The sequence below is a fragment of the Alligator mississippiensis genome, chromosome 4, assembly GCF_030867095.1.
Source record: "Alligator mississippiensis isolate rAllMis1 chromosome 4, rAllMis1, whole genome shotgun sequence".
In the NCBI taxonomy this organism is placed as follows: domain Eukaryota; kingdom Metazoa; phylum Chordata; order Crocodylia; family Alligatoridae; genus Alligator; species Alligator mississippiensis.
The window spans coordinates 136,973,182-136,990,868 of NC_081827.1; the positions used below are offsets into that span (position 1 = coordinate 136,973,182).

General features: G+C 43.2%; 1 protein-coding gene across 1 annotated transcript in view; it reads right to left on the reverse strand.

The window, feature by feature from the left end:
• The window catches only part of LRP6 (LDL receptor related protein 6), a 196,092-nt gene that overhangs the window by 93,539 nt on the left and 84,866 nt on the right, over positions 1–17,687 (reverse strand). The window contains exon 3 of the mRNA XM_006267901.4: positions 10,168–10,365. Coding sequence (XP_006267963.1) covers positions 10,168–10,365 — 198 coding nt within the window. The remainder of the gene's footprint in view (positions 1–10,167; positions 10,366–17,687) is intronic.

Sequence of the window (17,687 nt, forward strand, 5' to 3'; positions counted from 1 at the left end):
TTACTTGGTCTCCTGATTCAATTCAGATTTGGAGATTCGGTCCCTGAATTGGGCATAATCTCCTCCAAATCAAATCAGCAACTGAAGCTTTGCATAGCCCTAGTGGCCACCCTAACCCCACATTGAGACAGTTTGGCTTTCCTCACGCCAACTTTTTTCAGGCAGGCTAGACTTTATGGGCAACATAAATTGTGTGCTGGACATTTCCAAGATTTCTAGTGCTAAGGTTTGTAACCAAATGATGCATGACAGGCCCCTTTTTCACACAGTACACATAACCACCTCACCTCCTCTCCAGAGACCACTTCTTTCTAACCAGTCCAAGAGGTGGGAACATTCCTTGGTCTGTATATACCAGAATGCTTATCCACTGAGAGAACAAACAATTATGGCCATATGGTTCTGAGCTAATATGTGAAATTCTCCCAAAACTTCATTGCCTTTCTTATGATCCCAAACTCTACCCACTACCCAAGCATCAGAAGTTAAGGAGAGAGATTATAGGATTATGCTTTAATAAGTAATTGCACATATGCTGGCAAACAAAATTCACCATATAATCTAAAGTGATGGTGCAGTGTTACAGAATTAGAAATCCAACCCATAATCTAGAGGAAAACCTTTTCTGATTACCCATGCAACTGTGAACACATTCTTCAGGGGGTACTACTAACTCATCTCTGCATTTTCTGGTTATTAACCTATTACAGGCTATTATACCTCTGACATATGCACTGGATCTGTTTCTACTTAAAAGTCTGAGGCTGCATTGCTGTCATGGAGTCCATTATTTTCATGGATTTTTTTTGTTAAATCTGCACAAAAGGTTGGGTTTTTAAAAGATGTATTTTCTAACATCACTGCTACATGAAGAGTTGCTTGTATTTTAGGCCTTGGTGTTTTTTGGGGTTTTTTTGGTATGTGGGAAGTGTGAGAGAAAATACTCAACAGTGACAAACTTACACTATACTAATTGAAATCTTTCATGTAAAAAAAGCTACTGTTTATAGATTCTTTTAATTATGCACAGTGCTTGAAAAATCTCCATGTCATATACCTGTGATACTGGGCATTCTGGAATATTTATATACAGGTTGGGACACTGCAATTGACCCAGTTCTACCAAGAATCCCAGATACCAAAAAGCTGAACTCAGGGATACCACATGGGGATACCCACAACCAGGCTGGTGAATTCCAGTTTCTTCATGCAGGATGTTCTTCTACCAGCATGGTAAAAAAAAAGTTTTAAAAATAATTTAGAATTATTAATGTAACTGTGTTTTCAAAGATCTTTTCCACTACTGCAATTGTTAGTTCAAACATCATTGTCACCACATTACCACAGCACAAACACAGTTCTAATTATCTTAAAAAGGAGATAGCAAAAGTTATTCCTTGGATAGATATTTTACAATATCTCATGTTTTTTGCCTTTTCTTTAAGCCAAAACTGTCACACAGTGGTGATGAGAGCTTTACCGACAGAGTTGGTAAAAACGGCACACACAAAATCTCAAACTTTCTATAAGTCTTAAAATTGTATATAATTGTGTAGCTAGACAAAAGCCTTGGTGGTGCTTTAAGAGCAGAACATACAGACTTCACCTTTGGAAATCAGAGCTGAAACAGTGGTTGAAAACAAAGTAATTTGGTGGATCACAATTTAGCTAGAAAAACCACCATATTGTTCCGAATGGTCAAAAGAACACTGCTTGAGGAAAGTTTAGACACAAAACAGCATAGGATATTATTGTACCTCAGGTATGAGATAAATTGACAAGATTAGAGACAGAAAAGGCTAGGACTGAAAGTATCTCATTTGCTTAAAAAATAAGTGCTTCTCTTCCCTCATTCCCAGGAGCACTAAAGGTACATCTGTTCAGCAGCATTGTGCTCAAATAGCCAGGCTGCTGCTAAACAGGCTGGCTTGAGTACTGTGAACAGTACAGCCATATTAGTGCAGTGCTCCATCCATTCTACCTGAGAAGCAGAAGAGTAGCTCTGGTGGTGCTATCTACTGCTATATTGTTTATGGTACCCAGGCCACTTCCTCAGAACCAGAACAAGCATCTGTGTAAAGCATGCCATTCTGCTACGCAGACATTCACTTAAAAGTATTTTTTTTAATTAAAAAAATTGTAATAATTTCTTTAGACCAGTTTTCTATCATCTTTGCCAACACAAAGGAATTTTTTAGAATGATTATTCATTTATTAGCCACTCAGGTTACATTCTTGCAACTGATTTTATCTGAGGTACCAAAATGTCTACTTATTATTTTACATAATCACTATTCTTATTAAAAAAATCCTTTAAGTTTGGGCTAAGAAAATGCTACTGGGTAAAATTTTAGGACAAAGCTGAAAAAAAATTAGAAGCATGTGCGTGTGTGTGTTCTTTAGATTAGATTCCTAAAATTAAATCATCTACAGTTCTGTTTATATTAAAATACATTACACTGGTTTAAAAGCCTGAGGCAACCTTTGTCAGTTATCTGTTCTAAACATTTCCTGCAAGACAGTCAAAAAGCACATTTTGCTCTTCTACTGGTGTGCATCAGGCTCTCTTGCACCTTGCACTATGGATTCATCCAGGACCCACAAACAGGCATCCTGTTATGGTTTTATATTGATTTTAATTATGCACTATGTAAACACTCAAATCCAGACAGCTGGAAACAGCATCTCTCCTGCTCCTTTCTAAAAGAAAATGTTGAAAGTGCCTAGGGCAAGAATAAAGGATTTAGCTCCAGAGCTGTGCCCAAGTTAATGTGATTAATTAATTCTACCTACCTAGAGTTCCCTGGCTGTTTTAATTAAATACAGTTTCCTTCGCACATTATTTTGAATTGCCAGAAAATGCTTTGGTGTTGAGTTAAAAGTCACTGACTTTTCGCTTAAGATATAGCTCCATCTCAAGGACTTGTTTTTATTTTATTTTACCTACACAAAAATATATAGCATGTACAGGTGCACAAAATGTTATATATCTTGTACATATCAATTAAATGTGCAAGAGGATAAGAAGTTCTTTTGTAAACACTGAACTTTACATCAAATCTGTAGCTTACTGTTTGAGTACATGTTTTTATGCTTGAAAGCCTCCCTGCAATACCAGCCTGCAAACGCTTCTCAGGTTTCTGACATTTGTTGAAAGTGTTTTTTCACAATGGTCTCTAAACCCATCTCATTAGCACACAAGCTTCCTGGGGGATCATGTAAGTGTATTTCCCTTCAGCCAATAATGTGTTAACTTATTAATTAGAACTGCTGCTCCAGGGTGAAGGAAGAGAAAATTAATTCAAGAGCTGTCTTAGCAGGCCAATCTATCTCAGTACTGTGCTCACAGGAGAGCTGTCTGCAATTCAGCTTTGTTTAATTAGTCCGACAAAAAAAGCAACTGTTCACTCTGATAAGGGGAGGGTAAGAGCTGCAAAAAAACAAAAACATTCCTTCCACAGACCAATTTAATTTCCGAACTATTATTTTTCCAGTATGAAAAATCTGTTCATTTAAAGATGAAGATTTGTTCCTTTCGCTTGCTGGCAAAGCAAGGGCATTCTTAGCCATCAGCTTCTGCACTATCACTCTTCATTCTAATGAGCACATCACGCTACGACTAATAAGTCCCAGGGCTAAAAGTCAACTACATATGAGTATTTAAAATATGCTGTACAGATTTGCTAATGAATTTACTATCTGGCTATGAATTCAGCAGGCCAGGCCTACTATTAGCTATTACTAGTTGAATACAGTATTATGAAGACAAGGTGTCATGGGGCCTCGTAATTTCTACTGCAAAAGCCTGCTGAGTCTAGGGGGAACTCATCTATCTCCTCTTCTACAGAGTGATATAATCAGGGTTTGTTGCTTTCTTTCCTTCCTCTTCTCCCAACTCCTGCACCTCCCTGTACCCAGGGAAGGAGAAGAATTTTGAGATCAAGACAGTGGATACATGAGGCACAGCCTCATTTTGTTTGCTAGGCTAAACTAATGGCTTTCAAACTTTTTTGACTCAAAGCACCCCTTATTAGACTAAAGGCACCCCTATTAGACTTAAGGCACCCCTCACAAAATGCCAGCTGTTATCTTTCACTCAGTTCTTGACTATAGAAAAAATAAGAGCATTTTTTCTGCTGCAAAGAACTCAAGAGGGTGCATCCAAACGAGCGTGAACATGCGGTATGTAGCACCACAGACCCGTCTGTGGCGCCACACACTGCACATGCACACATTTCCTGTGCTGCTACCTTGTAGTATGGGGGGTGGGTTTTGACTTCTTCCAGGGTCAAAACAACCCACACCAAAAAAAAGTGGGGCAGTGCACGTGGCAGCAGCACACTCTGCACGGCCAGGCTCCCAACTGCAAAAATCACAGCTGCAGCTTCTTGAGGCCCCCAGGTATACTTGATGCAGACAGTTGCTGGCCTCAGCCTCCCCTCCCCTACCCAGGGTAACCTGCTGTGTGCCAGAGTGCATGTGGCACAGCTATTCCCTGGGGACAAGTAGCAGAAGCACAAGTTGTGCTGCTGCTACTTGTCCCCTGGGAAACAAATGTTTGCACTCATTTGGACACAGCCAGAAAGACTACAACAGATCAGAATGTTTTTGACACCAGATTCCTATTTGAAATATCTGGGTTAATCTTGTGAATCATGTGGAGGTGCATGAACATCTAACAGTGCTCATATTGCACAGTACCCCATAAAAGTTTCTGTGACACTCTGATTGAGAACCACTGGGCTAGAAGAATAGAAAGATAGTTATGATTCCCTCTCATAGGCTCAGCAGCACCTCATAAGTCCTCCCTCTCATTTGTATATGCTGTGTAGCATGGCAGTGTGTGACCATCCACTATTTTGAACTTTAGTCATCAACAGTGCTTATTTACTCAATCAATACTGTTTATTTACATCAACATCTCTTATTTACTCTCCAATTCAAACTAAATAAAACCATCTTCCTACTTGTTTGAAACTGTTTTCTGGGTTAATGGTGTTCAGCATTACTACAATGCTGAGAAATTCTCCCCTGAGAAACCTTATATTTAATATTCCTTTATTTGTGGGTTCTTTGCTACAGCTTATTTGTCTGTCAAACTTTGTCTGTATTACATTAGGCAAAACTAAAAAAGGCTAGAAGCAGATCATTATTACTCTTGCCCGCCTCTCCTGCAAAACAACCAAATGTAAACAAATTGGAGCATCATATTTTATCATAGTATTCCACTTCTGTTACACAGGCTCTTTAGCTTTCAGGTGTTCAAATGATTTCCTATATATATTAATATGCATGTACTGAAAATAGAAGGGAGAAACTAGCAGCATTTGAGAGATCACAGACTCTTCCGTCAGTGGGAAAAATTTAGACTAATAAAAAAGTATTTTACATATAATGGCAATTACTAGAGGTGCACTGATGCATTGGTCCAATATTAGATTAGTATCAATATAAAGAAAATTGGCTACATTGGAAATTGGCCTGAAGTGGCCGATAATTTGGCCAATAAACGCCCATGTGTGAGCTTAGCTGCAGCACAGCATGCAGGTATTGAGGAGCACAGCTCAGCAGCATGAAGACCTGCATGCAGCTGCTAAGTTTGTTGTGGTGGAAAGGGAGGCGGGGAGGGAGGGAGGTGGGGGTGGAGGCAGATCAACACTCCCCACAGTGAGGGAGAAAGGGGGCAGGGGCAGGTGATATCCAACCAGGGTGGAGTGAGGCATGGGATGGAGCCCTGGCTTGGGGGGGGAGGGAGGGGGGCGGCTCCTGCCGCTGCATGTACCCCAAGAGGGCATGGAGGGAGGGGGGGCATGAGCCCCCGGATCTGCACAGGGCAGGGTGGGTGGGCTGGAGCTGTGGGCTGCAGCTGGGGCTGCACTGGGTTCTTCTGGGCAGGGGCTGGGCTCAGGGCAGGCAGTGGTGGCACTGGGAAAGGGGCTACGGAGGGGGCTGCAGCCTCTCTAAATTTTGTCGTAGCCCCACTCCGAGTGCCACTGACGCCCACCTGGCACAGCCCCGGCTCTTCCCAACGCGTGGGAGGATGCGGAGTTGAGCCAGGGCTGCGCCAGGTGGGTGGCAGCGGTGCTAGGACCGGAACTACAGGAGAGGGGGGGCCTACGGCAAAATTTGGGGTGGCTGCAACCCCCTCCGTAGCCCCCCTCCCAGCGCCACTGCTGCCCACCCCGAGCCCAGCCCCTGCTGAGAAGAGCCCAGCGCAGCCCCAGCTCCAACCTGCCTGCCCCGTGCAGATCCATAGGGTACGCACCCCCTGCATGCCCTCCTGGTGTGTGTGCAGCAACAGGAGCCCCCCCCCCCCCCCCGACAAGTCATGGCTCCATCCCACTCCCTGCTCCACCCCGGCTGGGCAGCACCTGCCCCTGCCCCCTCCCTCCCTCGCTGCAGGGCATGTTGATCTGCCCCACCACGCTCCTTCCCTCCCCTTCCACCATAACAGACTTACCAGCTGCATATGGTTGTATCGGAAATCAGATCAGTATCAGCCAATATGCCTCTTTAAATATTGGCTATGGGTATCGGCCCCCAACATCTCTATCAGTGCACCCCTAGCAATTACCAAAGAATCTGAATACTGAGATTCTTTACACGAATCCTAGACATATGGCAATTTAATTATGTGCCAATATAAATTTCACTTTTAAACAGCTATCTTCATCTCCATACCCCTGTGTGCGATCCCTAAAAACAGTTGTTTGGAAATAAGCCAAAATGCATGTTTTAAAGTAATAATAAAATCACAGTGTCCTTTTCCTCTCATTTGTCTGCTATCCGTTTTAGCAATGTCTTGGTATATTCTGTCTACAAACTAATTCCAAAAGGCGTTTTACAACGGAGCTCGGGCCTCTGTTAGTTCTTTGAAACAAAAAAAATTGAGTGTTCCCTTAAATGTTATAAAGAAGTTTTTTTCCTGCTTATATTCAATATTAGAAATTCAGGTCTCGACTGGAAGACTAGTAATACAACATCACAAGAAGCAAGACAGAGAAAACGGAATCAACTACAAGCACATGCCTTCCCTATACTGGTAAAAAAGTGAGTTTCCAAACCACTGTTATCTAATATTGGGGGGGGGGGGAGAAGGGACACAAACAAACTATAGGTAGTTTTCCTGAGTTTGTTCAGCATTTCCCAAGTCTAGGTAGAGCTTAAGACAGGGATGGGCAAAATGCGGCCCGCAAGCCAGATGCAGCCCACCAGGCCATTCTATCCAGCCCATGAGGCCCCTAAAAAATTTAGAAAATTAGTATTTATCTGCCCTGGGTTGCCTGTCATGCAGCCCTAAATGGCTTGCCAAAACTCAGTAAGCATCCCTTTGCCCAAAATAATTGCCCACCCCTGGCTTAAGATTGTGATGGGGGGGAGGGGAACAATTCTGAAAATGACTTTGCTCCTGCCAGATTTCCTGGTTTTCCACAAAGAAATAGAATTGCAAAAACAAAATCCTGCAAAAAAAACATGGACAGAGACACTGACAGGTCTCTGAATCTTTATAGCTTCCATATATGCCTGGGGGGAGGGAGGGAAAACAGGTGGTACAGGAAAGGGTCTGCATTTCTGACTGTACCTTCTTCCAAGTGGTTCCTGCTACTGAGGTAGCTGTTGATGGAAAAGAAGGTACAGAAAAACCTGTGTTTTCAGGAGAACGTATTTACATTGAATTAGATTCCTTAAGTATCCATTTTGACCACTGGGCATCCTAACAATAAAATCTTAAATATAAATTCCTATCATCAGGCATAATTTCCCCTTAGACGCTCTCCAAACTACATGGGCAAACCTACTGACCATTCTGCACACATCCCTTTCCAGTTATATATTTTGCAATCCATGTTCTCTCTAAGGAATAGCAGTCCATGAGCACGCCACTTTGGTCTGTGAGCGCGCCACCTCGGTCCAGCGTGGGACACTTACCGAAGGGGGCTGGGGCCTAGAGGCCAGGGGCTGGGACCTGGAGGCTGGAGTCGAGAGGCTGGGGGCCGGAGGCTGGAGCTGAGAGGCTGGGGACCAGAGGCTGGGACTCGGGGCCAGAGGCTGGAGCTGGGGGCTGGAGCCAGGGGCCAGAGCTGGAGGCTGAGGCTGGAGCAGAGAGGCTGGGGTTAGGGGCCAGGGGCTGGAGGCTGGAGCTGGGGCTGGAGCCGGGGGGCCAGGGGCCAGAGCCAGGAGTCAGGGACTGGAGCCGGGGGCTGGCGTGGGCTCCGCCAGCTCTGAGGAAGTGCTCCGCTCCCCTGCATCAGGGCCAGGGAGTGGAGCACTTCCCCGGAGCTGGCAGAGCCTGCGCCAGGCTCCAGCCTCAGCCTCTCCTGGTGCGCAGTCTTGAAAAGGCTGTGCACGGCCACACTTCTAGTTGTGCGCAGTCATGTACCTTAGAGGGAACCTTGGTTGCAATAGTATTTTATTATAATAAGCCATTCCTTTTTTCTCCTATCCAAAACCAGCAACATATAACAAGCAATTTGAAAAAAAATAAAACATGCTCCATATTTATCCTATTAGCCAAAACAGGGTGTGATCAGAACACCTGTCATTTGGAGGTGTTAACAACTATAGAATGCTGGCCTTTTCATGACTGCAGGAGAAGTCTACCTTTAGCCTGTAGTTTTTCTGGTGGTGTCATGTCCCATGTGATCACCAAATATTACTTAACTCGGTTTCATGTCTATTTCGTCAGAAGAGATATTGAATGCAATTTTTCTTGGCCTCAATTAAATTCTAATTAGAACATACTTAATTCTTCCCTATATTAATCACAAAAATAAAAAGCCACTATATTACAGACCCCAAGTACAATTATGTTTGATTATATCCATTTTAAGACATTATCTGACAATTTGATTTCTGCCTCTTTCCATCCACCAATACAGCCCAAGTGGGGCAGTCCTTCATTCTGATTGGAAAAAGCACCACCTGTATCAATTTCTTTCTTTCTTTTTTTTTTTTTTTGGTGCTATGAAAGTCCTCTTCTGCTCCCCCCAGTCAAAAATTCCATAGCCATTAAAAAAAACCTTAAACTACAAATATCACTGCAAGTTGTGAATTGTCTAAACTATTTTTTATCAATTTATGGCAGGCAACTGTCTTATCCCTTCAGACAAAACATCATTTAAAAAATACTAGATAAGACACTGAAACAGCCAAACCTTTGCTCTGCTAAGAATATATTTGTCAGAAGCCTGCAAGCCAGCCATACTGCAGTTTTTATCTTCTGCTTTACAGCAGGAAATCATGGATTACTAAGAGATACCATATTAAGACACTGGATGTGTTTTGTACCGGCTGCCTACATACCTAGCCACAAATTAAAATAAAAGAAAGCAGTATCTGTGCAGCAGATACTGAAGTTCTTGAGAGGGCCTAATTAATCAGGCTAAATTTATGTTCATGAAGGAACAATGTCTGTCTGAGGAGAAAGGAAACAATATTTTATTCCCAAATAAACAAATTTAAAAAGCAATGCACATGCTCCAAGAGAAAAACTTAAAAGTGTTATGCTAGACAACTGAAAGGGAAAAAATATCTCCATATAACATCCCAGGAGAAAACAATATGAGGGACAGTAGTGCATCTGGTAAAGAAAAGCAGCATCCTGAAAGTACCAACAAACACTAGACCATAAATGGCTGCGTGTGACCCTCAAGCAGTGATAGAGCAAATTAACACTCTCACACTTCTTTGGAAATGTTATGTCCTAATACCGTCAACACCTAAGATTATAGGACTGAAGAAGAAGAAAGCAACGGCCCATATTTTCTGGGTTGTTTATTTTCAACATTTGTCATTACTTTGTGATTATTATGGAAACAAAGGACAGAAGATCCATTTTAAAAGATTAAGTAAATGTTTCTGTATAACCATATAAATCCAGAATTGGGCATGTAGTCTCTTTAAAGATCACTTCCTACACAAGTTATGGTGATTTGCCTTCTAAATAGAAACAAATTAAGACATATCCACCACTGTACACTCACATAATCAAGCGCATTCTTTTTTGTTTGGGGTTTGAGGGATGGGGTTGTTTGTATTAACAGTCCTAGGAAGTTTCAAACAGATTAACAATAGGATAACCTGACTGTTGGAATCTGCTGCTACAAAACCTATGTATTTATAAAACAAAACCTATCAGAAAACCAACCAAATGAAACTAAAACTTACCGATGGCTTCCATCCAGGTTTGATTTGTGGATGAAGTTCAGTTTAGCATCTGCCCAATAAAGCTTCCGTTCTTCATAATCCAAAGTCAATCCATTCGGCCAATAAATGTCTGTGTTGATTATAACAGAGCGGCTTGAACCATCCATTCCAGCACGTTCTATCTTTGGCACTTCCCCCCAGTCGGTCCAGTACATGAACCTATAATTATTTTTAAAAAGAGAGACAAAATAATGTACAAATCTATACTCAGATGATTCAAGGCATCTTCCAGTCATCATGATGGTTTAACTGTCATTTCCTCTGCAAGAGGCACTGCCTCTATACCATAGTCTACTGGGAAACCTACGGTACGGTCTACAAGACAGAAATAAACTTTCCTTCAGGTTTTTCCAAATACATAATACCATTTCCCCATTTCATCTCTTCCTTAACATGAGGTGTAATGCTTGGGGAATTCTACAGACCTTGTCTATAACCTAATTTTGTGGACAGAAGAAGAGTGAACAGTTTTAAAATGATAGCATTTTAGAGCTGACCCATTGTACCAAGTTTCTTTCAGATTTAAAGTTACTGCAGATTGACTGCATTTACCAGTACAGGAATGGACAAACAAGAAAAAAAGAGTTACATTGGTTCAGATGACACATTCTTAAGTAGTAATGTCACTCCTCCCCTCCTCTAAAACTGGGTTAGCATTACACCTGTCCACAACCCTAACGTAGCTCAAAAAGAAGCAAGAGATTGCAAAAGTGGAAAGGAAGAACAGAGGAAATTTGCAGGTTCACACCAATTGCAGGAAGCATTAAATGGATTTGATGGAGGATAGATTTGTATTGGGAGACTGGTTTGTAATCAGGCGGGTTTTTCGGGAGGCTTCCAGGCAACATGTATGAACACAGGATTTACCTTGTCTATATTGGAGGTAAAACCTTGATTAAAATCACATGAAAAGCACTGTTTAAGATTGGGGAACAGAGGTTTAAAAATGTGTCAGTAGGTGTTAACCACTTAGCAGCTAATGCAGACAAATACTTTTAAAATATGTTATCATGTCATAATTAATCTACGAGAGGAACCTAGGAAAGTCAGTAAGGCCCTACTATGTGAGTTTCCCTCACATAGGACGGAAAAAGTATAATCAGAATTCCTCTTCCTGATGGTAAGAGGAAACAGATCAATTTTCTGATATCACGACTCAAGACTAGACAGGATTTGACCGTAAAAGGAATAAAAAATGGGGTAAGAACTCAAAACGGGTGGATAAGAAAGTCAGGCTAAATTGTGTCAGTGAAGGAAAGCTGCAGCTCTTGGACCCTTGCAGCACAGAGCTGCAACTGGTCACTGTATGGCATCCACATGTAAGAACAGGACCTGGCCACCCATGATTTAAACAAAAGCAGACTGACAACACATTTAACAAACATTTGCAGATGAAATTATTCTTGGCAGAGAATTATTTTTCACAACCACAACAATAAAAATGTCAGGAAATTCCAAGTTAGATTTTAATTTTTAATCCATGTCTTCAAATTCAAATGTCTGTTTTATACAATGCAGTATCTGGAGATGGAAACGAAACATAACAAACACAAATATTGCCCAATTCCACCTCAAATGAATCATTCTTTTAAGAAGTGATTTTTCTATCTTAAACTCAAACTTGGATACTGCACATAGGTTTCAAGAGAGAATGTGTGATGTTTCTATAGATATATATGAACACTGTGAAGGAATTATTTATCTGTTTCGGGGGGAAGGGAAAGAAAAAAGAAATCCAAATTTATTTACAAGAAAAAAATTGTTAAACAGCACCTTAGATAGGTCATCTCTCCAAGCTATCTGACATCTGGCCAAACTACAAACTTAAAGACATTCTAGCAATATTTCTGCACAGACAGATAAAAATAATTCAACTTTGTTTGAAAACAACACCCCTCTGCAGTCAAGTCAAATATTTTTTCAAAGGTTAATAGTTTTAAAGAGTACTGGGGCACCCTGTCTGTCTGACCCTTCAGATGGAAAAAAGTTAGCTCATTAGCTGCTAAAACAAGCCTCATTTTCTTCTTAACTCTTTCTCACCTTTTATATAAATTTACATTGTTCCGCTTCAGGCATAACCAGGTAAGGAAGCCTCAGTAGACAAAAGAAAAACTTTCCCACATTGCAAACCACTCCAATTCATTTGCCAAAGCAACACATATGCACATAGAGTTCAGTTTAAGAGTCTCTACAATCCCAACTCAATTCCCGCAACCACTGTTCAGTTTCTCCAAGACTGCTTCCCCCCCTCCCTTCATCTGTTTCTTTTGTATGGTCAGGGAGCTTGCCTATTTTAGCCGCAGTGAAGCTCCTTGAAACCAACAAGTCCACCGCTTCAAAGGACAGCAGTAAAACAATACTCAGGGCTGTGCTTCATTTAGAAATAAGGGCTCTTTCTCACTACCAAAAGTAAAAGGAAGGCCCAGGGAGGAATAGGACCCCTGCTAAATGGGCAGAAACAATTGGTGATTGACAGGGGGGACAAGGCTGAACTCCTCAACGAGTTCTTTGCCTCAGTGTTCCTAAGCGAGGGGCACGACAAGTCTCTCACTGGGGTTGTAGAGAGACAGCAGCAAGGCGCCAGACTTCCATGCGTAGACCCTGAGATGGTGCAGAGTCACTTGGAAGAACTGGATGCCTTTAAGTCGGCAGGCCCGGATGAGCTCCATCCGAGGGTGCTGAAGGCACTGGCCGACATCATTGCAGAGCCACTGGCGGGAATATGTGAACGCTCGTGGCGCATGGGCCAAGTCCCGGAGGACTGGAAAAGGGCCAATGTGGTCCCCATTTTCAAGAATGGGAGGAAGGAGGACCCGGGCAACTATAGGCCAGTCAGTCTCACCTCCATCCTTGGCAAAGTCTTTGAAAAAATTATCAAGGCTCACATATGCGAGAGCCCGGCAGGACAAATTATGCTGAGGGGAAACCAGCACAGGTTCGTGGCAGGCAGATCGTGCCTGACCAATCTAGTCTCTTTTTATGACCAGGTTACAAAACGCCTGGACACAGGAGGAGGGGTGGATGTTGTATACTTAGACTTCAGGAAGGCCTTCGATACGGTATCCCACCCCATACTGGTGAACAAGTTAAGAGGCTGTGACTTGGATGACTACACAGTCCGGTGGGTGGCGAATTGGCTGGAGGGTCACACCCAGAGAGTCGTGGTGGATGGGTCGGCTTTGACCTGGAAGGGTGTGGGCAGTGGGGTTCTGCAGGGCTCGGTCCTTGGACCGATACTCTTTAATGTCTTCATCAGCGACTTGGACGAGGGAGTCAAATGTACTCTGTCCAAGTTTGCAGATGACACAAAGCTATGGGGAGAAGTGGACATGCCGGAGGGCAGGGAACAGCTGCAAGCAGACCTGTACAGGTTAGACAAGTGGGCAGAAAACAACAGAATGCAGTTCAACAAGGAGAAATGCAAAGTGCTGCACCTAGGGAGGAGAAATGTCCAGCACACCTACAGCCTAGGGAATGACCTGCTGGGTGGCATGGAAGTGGAAAGGGATCTTGGAGTCCTAGTGGACTCTAAGATGAACATGAGTCGGCAGTGTGACGAAGCCATCAGAAAAGCCAATGGCACTTTATCGTGCATCAGCAGATGCATGACGAATAGGTCCAAGGAGGTGATACTTCCCCTCTATCGGGCGCTGGTCAGACCGCAGTTGGAGTACTGCGTGCAATTCTGGGCGCCGCAATTCAAGAGGGATGCGGATAACCTGGAGAGGGTCCAGAGAAGGGCCACTCGTATGGTTAAGGGCCTGCAGACCAAGCCCTACGAGAAGAGACTAGAGAAACTGGACCTTTTCAGCCTCCGCAAGAGAAGGTTGAGAGGTGACCTTGTGGCTGCCTATAAGTTCATCACGGGGGCACAGAAGGGAATTGATGAGTATTTATTCACCAAGGCGCCCCCGGGGGTTACAAGAAATAATGGCCACAAGCTAGCAGAGAGCAGATTTAGACTAGACATTAGGAAGAACTTCTTCACAGTTAGAGTGGCCAAGGTCTGGAATGGGCTCCCAAGGGAGGTGGTGCTCTCCCCTACCCTGGGGGTCTTCAAGAGGAGGTTAGATAAGCATCTAGATGGGGTCATCTAGACCCAGCACTCTTTCCTGCCTATGCAGGGGGTTGGACTCGATGATCTATTGAGGTCCCTTCCAACCCTAACATCTATGAATCTATAATTCAAACTGTTAGGGCACAGACAGAAGTCCAGATCCCTACTGTAACACATAGTGCTTTACAAGAAGTGCCGTGAGTTACAGCAATCCCCCAGACCCAAATGACATTTGCTGTTGGGTCCTGGAGGCTGGGGCATTGAGCTGCAATTTAGAGCTGCTGTGAGTCTGCAGCCACTCTCCCCTAGTCCTGCCCCTCCACCCTCATAACCCCGGTGCTGTCTTCAGAGCGGGAGAGAAGGGAGTTTCACCTGGGGTTTGCCCAGCCTGCATTGAAGGGTGGTGCAGGTAGACTGAATTCACACCCCTGCCTCCAGCGCTGGCTGGGCATAACCCAGACAGAACTCCCTCAGCCACCTTCCCCCCGTCAGTCTGAAGACAAGGCTAAGAGGCATCAGGCCAGCCCTGCTCCCAGCATGTGCTGACAGATGTTAATGAAGGCATTTCACTCTGGAGCGCCTTCATCTGAACCCTAGTGTAATGAAGGTTTAGACTGCTGTAGGATCGTGCCCTTTTAAAGCACTCTGCAGCCATGCTCTTCTGTGAGGGCTCAGCTGTAGAGCGCTTTCAAGGAGCTAATCACATGACAAGCATAACTTCTGTGTACACCCTTACTCAGGTGTTGTCCCTAACCCCCTCCCACCACCATGCACATGAAAAATACATCCATGTGTGGTTTACACCAAAGCTTGCTGGCCCATCCTGGGGAATAAGGTAAAGTCAGACTGCTGCTTTCACCTGTGTTGCCACCTACCCACTTTTCAGCATAGAGGCAAGTGAAACCACATGGGTGCTGATAATCCTTCCCACAATTCTCCCTGTGTGCCCAGAAAGAGCAATTTAATTGAAAGAAATCACTGAGCATTTCAGCTTACTGCAGGACCCTGAACTATGGGATATGATCTCAGAAGTTCACGTGCCCAATACGAGGGAGTTCAGAGACACAGTTGAATGGATACATTTTAGTATGGGGGGGCAGAGGGGAGAAGGAGAAGCACAGTGGGGGAGCTGTTGCTATTGCCATGCATGCTCTGCCAGCTGTTGTTCTTCAAACAACAGCAGCCAAGAACTATTTTGGAGTTCCCAGCATCAAAATGCTGTTGGGGCACAGACTCCTTGAGGGTGGGGAATAAAGCTGTCATGACCCAAAGGTCTGATGTTTTTTGTGTGTGCTTCGGCACTAAGAATTATCCCCGTGGGTATACCGCTTCGTTGCACGGAGGAGTTCTGCTGCGCAGAGAACCCGCGTGCAGGGAAGTGTTCCCGCCACTTTGCAGCGATCTTTGCAGGGTGCATTTCCTTTGCAGCACAGAAATGCACGGTGCAAAAGTTTCCCGCTCGTCGTATGCAAATTCGTGCCCCGCAATTGGCTAGTGCTAAATTATTCACATGTGGCGGCTGGCGATTGGCCTATAAGAGGCTTGAGCAGTTTCCGCCCAAACCGAAGAGGACTCCACATCCATCTCGTGGGGACTTTGGGTGTGCGCGGCAGGGTAATAGAAACCCTGAGTGTCGCTCAGAGGGGTTTGGCAGCCTGATCCACCGCCCACCTCTTCCCGTCTTCGAACGGAGCCTACTATAAGACGTAACGACGAGTTTAATGCGCGCTTGTCCTGGACATCCGGAGTTTGTCTGCGTGGAGCCTAGCAACCTCCACGTGATTGTTCGTGTTCTGTCTGCGTGGAGCCTAGCAAACTCCACGTGTGTTCGTGTTTTTGTTGTAACCGCAACTCAAGCAAGTTCTCAGCCTACACCACGACCATCTCGGTGTAAGTAAAATAATCTTAAAATCAACCGTTACGTGTCTGTGCCTAATTCTAGCTCGGCGCCCGCCCTCTCTGACCCGGCCTGCCCGGGCTGCTGACCACAGCCCGCGTGCAGAGCGATGAAAGCGACCCGGGGTCAGACCCGGCGCGCACAAAAGCCAAAACCCCTCCTAACTTGATGAACAAGGTTGGTGTCCCTTTCACCCACCCCTAGCTACACTACTGACATATGCAGAAGACTTGTGACCCAGTCATTATAGTTAACCCCCTCTCCATCAAATCAAAACTGTAAGTGAGTTATCACTTTTCCTTCCTTGCCATACTGCTAGAATTGAGATCAGTAAATGGACTCATGCTAGAACCCTCTTTCTTTCCATTATAATTAAAAGGAGGTCAACAGACACAGCTTTCACATATTACCAGGAGGTCATTAGAGTGGTCTCTGATGCACACAAAAGTTGGTATCCAAATCAAAGAGGGTCATGGAGGGCTGAGGTAACTACATCCATGAGAATCATATCACCACATGATTAGTGGTATGATTTTTGATAATCATACCACTACACAGAAGACAGGAAACAGGGTGATAAGTAGTCCATCATCCCAACAAGAGTGGGTTCCTGATTAGCACCTATAGAAACACTTATTTAATTATAACAAATAATCTTTCCTCATTCAAGGATTCCCATCATTAATAAGACCTCCCTAACTGTACTAAGGAGTAATAATAAAAAACTGAATTTTTAAATTTGAATCTAATAATTTTTAAATTGCTTTTAAATATTTTTTAGAAAAGTCTTTTAAAATTACATTTGAAATAATATCAACTTATATTAAGAACTACATTTATTATGATCTATTAACATATTTAAATAAAAGAAAAATAGTATTCAAATGGCAGATGTTTCCTGACAAAGCTTTAAAATAATTCAAACCACTGAAATAAGGGAAGTCACCAGTGAAGCACCTGGAACCAGAGTTGACTGAACTGACAGATTTTGACAGCGGTAATGTCTTCTAAAGATGCAATGAGAATTGTTTCCCTCCCATTTAATTCAGTGCAATAACATGTTCAGTTCAAAGCTAAGAAAACAATCTGTTTGAAAAGACAAGAAAGCTTGTTCTCCCTCTTTCAATCTCTGAATGTCAGGTTCAAAAGGCTGAGTTCTAAAACCTGAAGTACAAACCAAATCAGGAACAAATTTCAATTTACCAACTAAAGACAATCTTTTAATAAATCATTTAAAACCCTTTAAGCTGTTTTGATTAAGTATATTGCTCATGTATCCATGTATCCAGTAAAGGTAGTTTTATTTGACTGACACAGAGATATTTTAATACACTACTTTTCTATAGTTTTGTTTAAATGTCAATTTCCATCCTAAAGTAGCTTGCTGCAAATCACAAGTAAAATATTAAAATCTTGGAAATAATAAACTTCAATCACCATTTTATAAAACAATCACATATGCATAATAATTGTTCAAATGTGCATGCTGTGCATCTTCCAGGTGAGCAAAAACTACCAAATTTACTA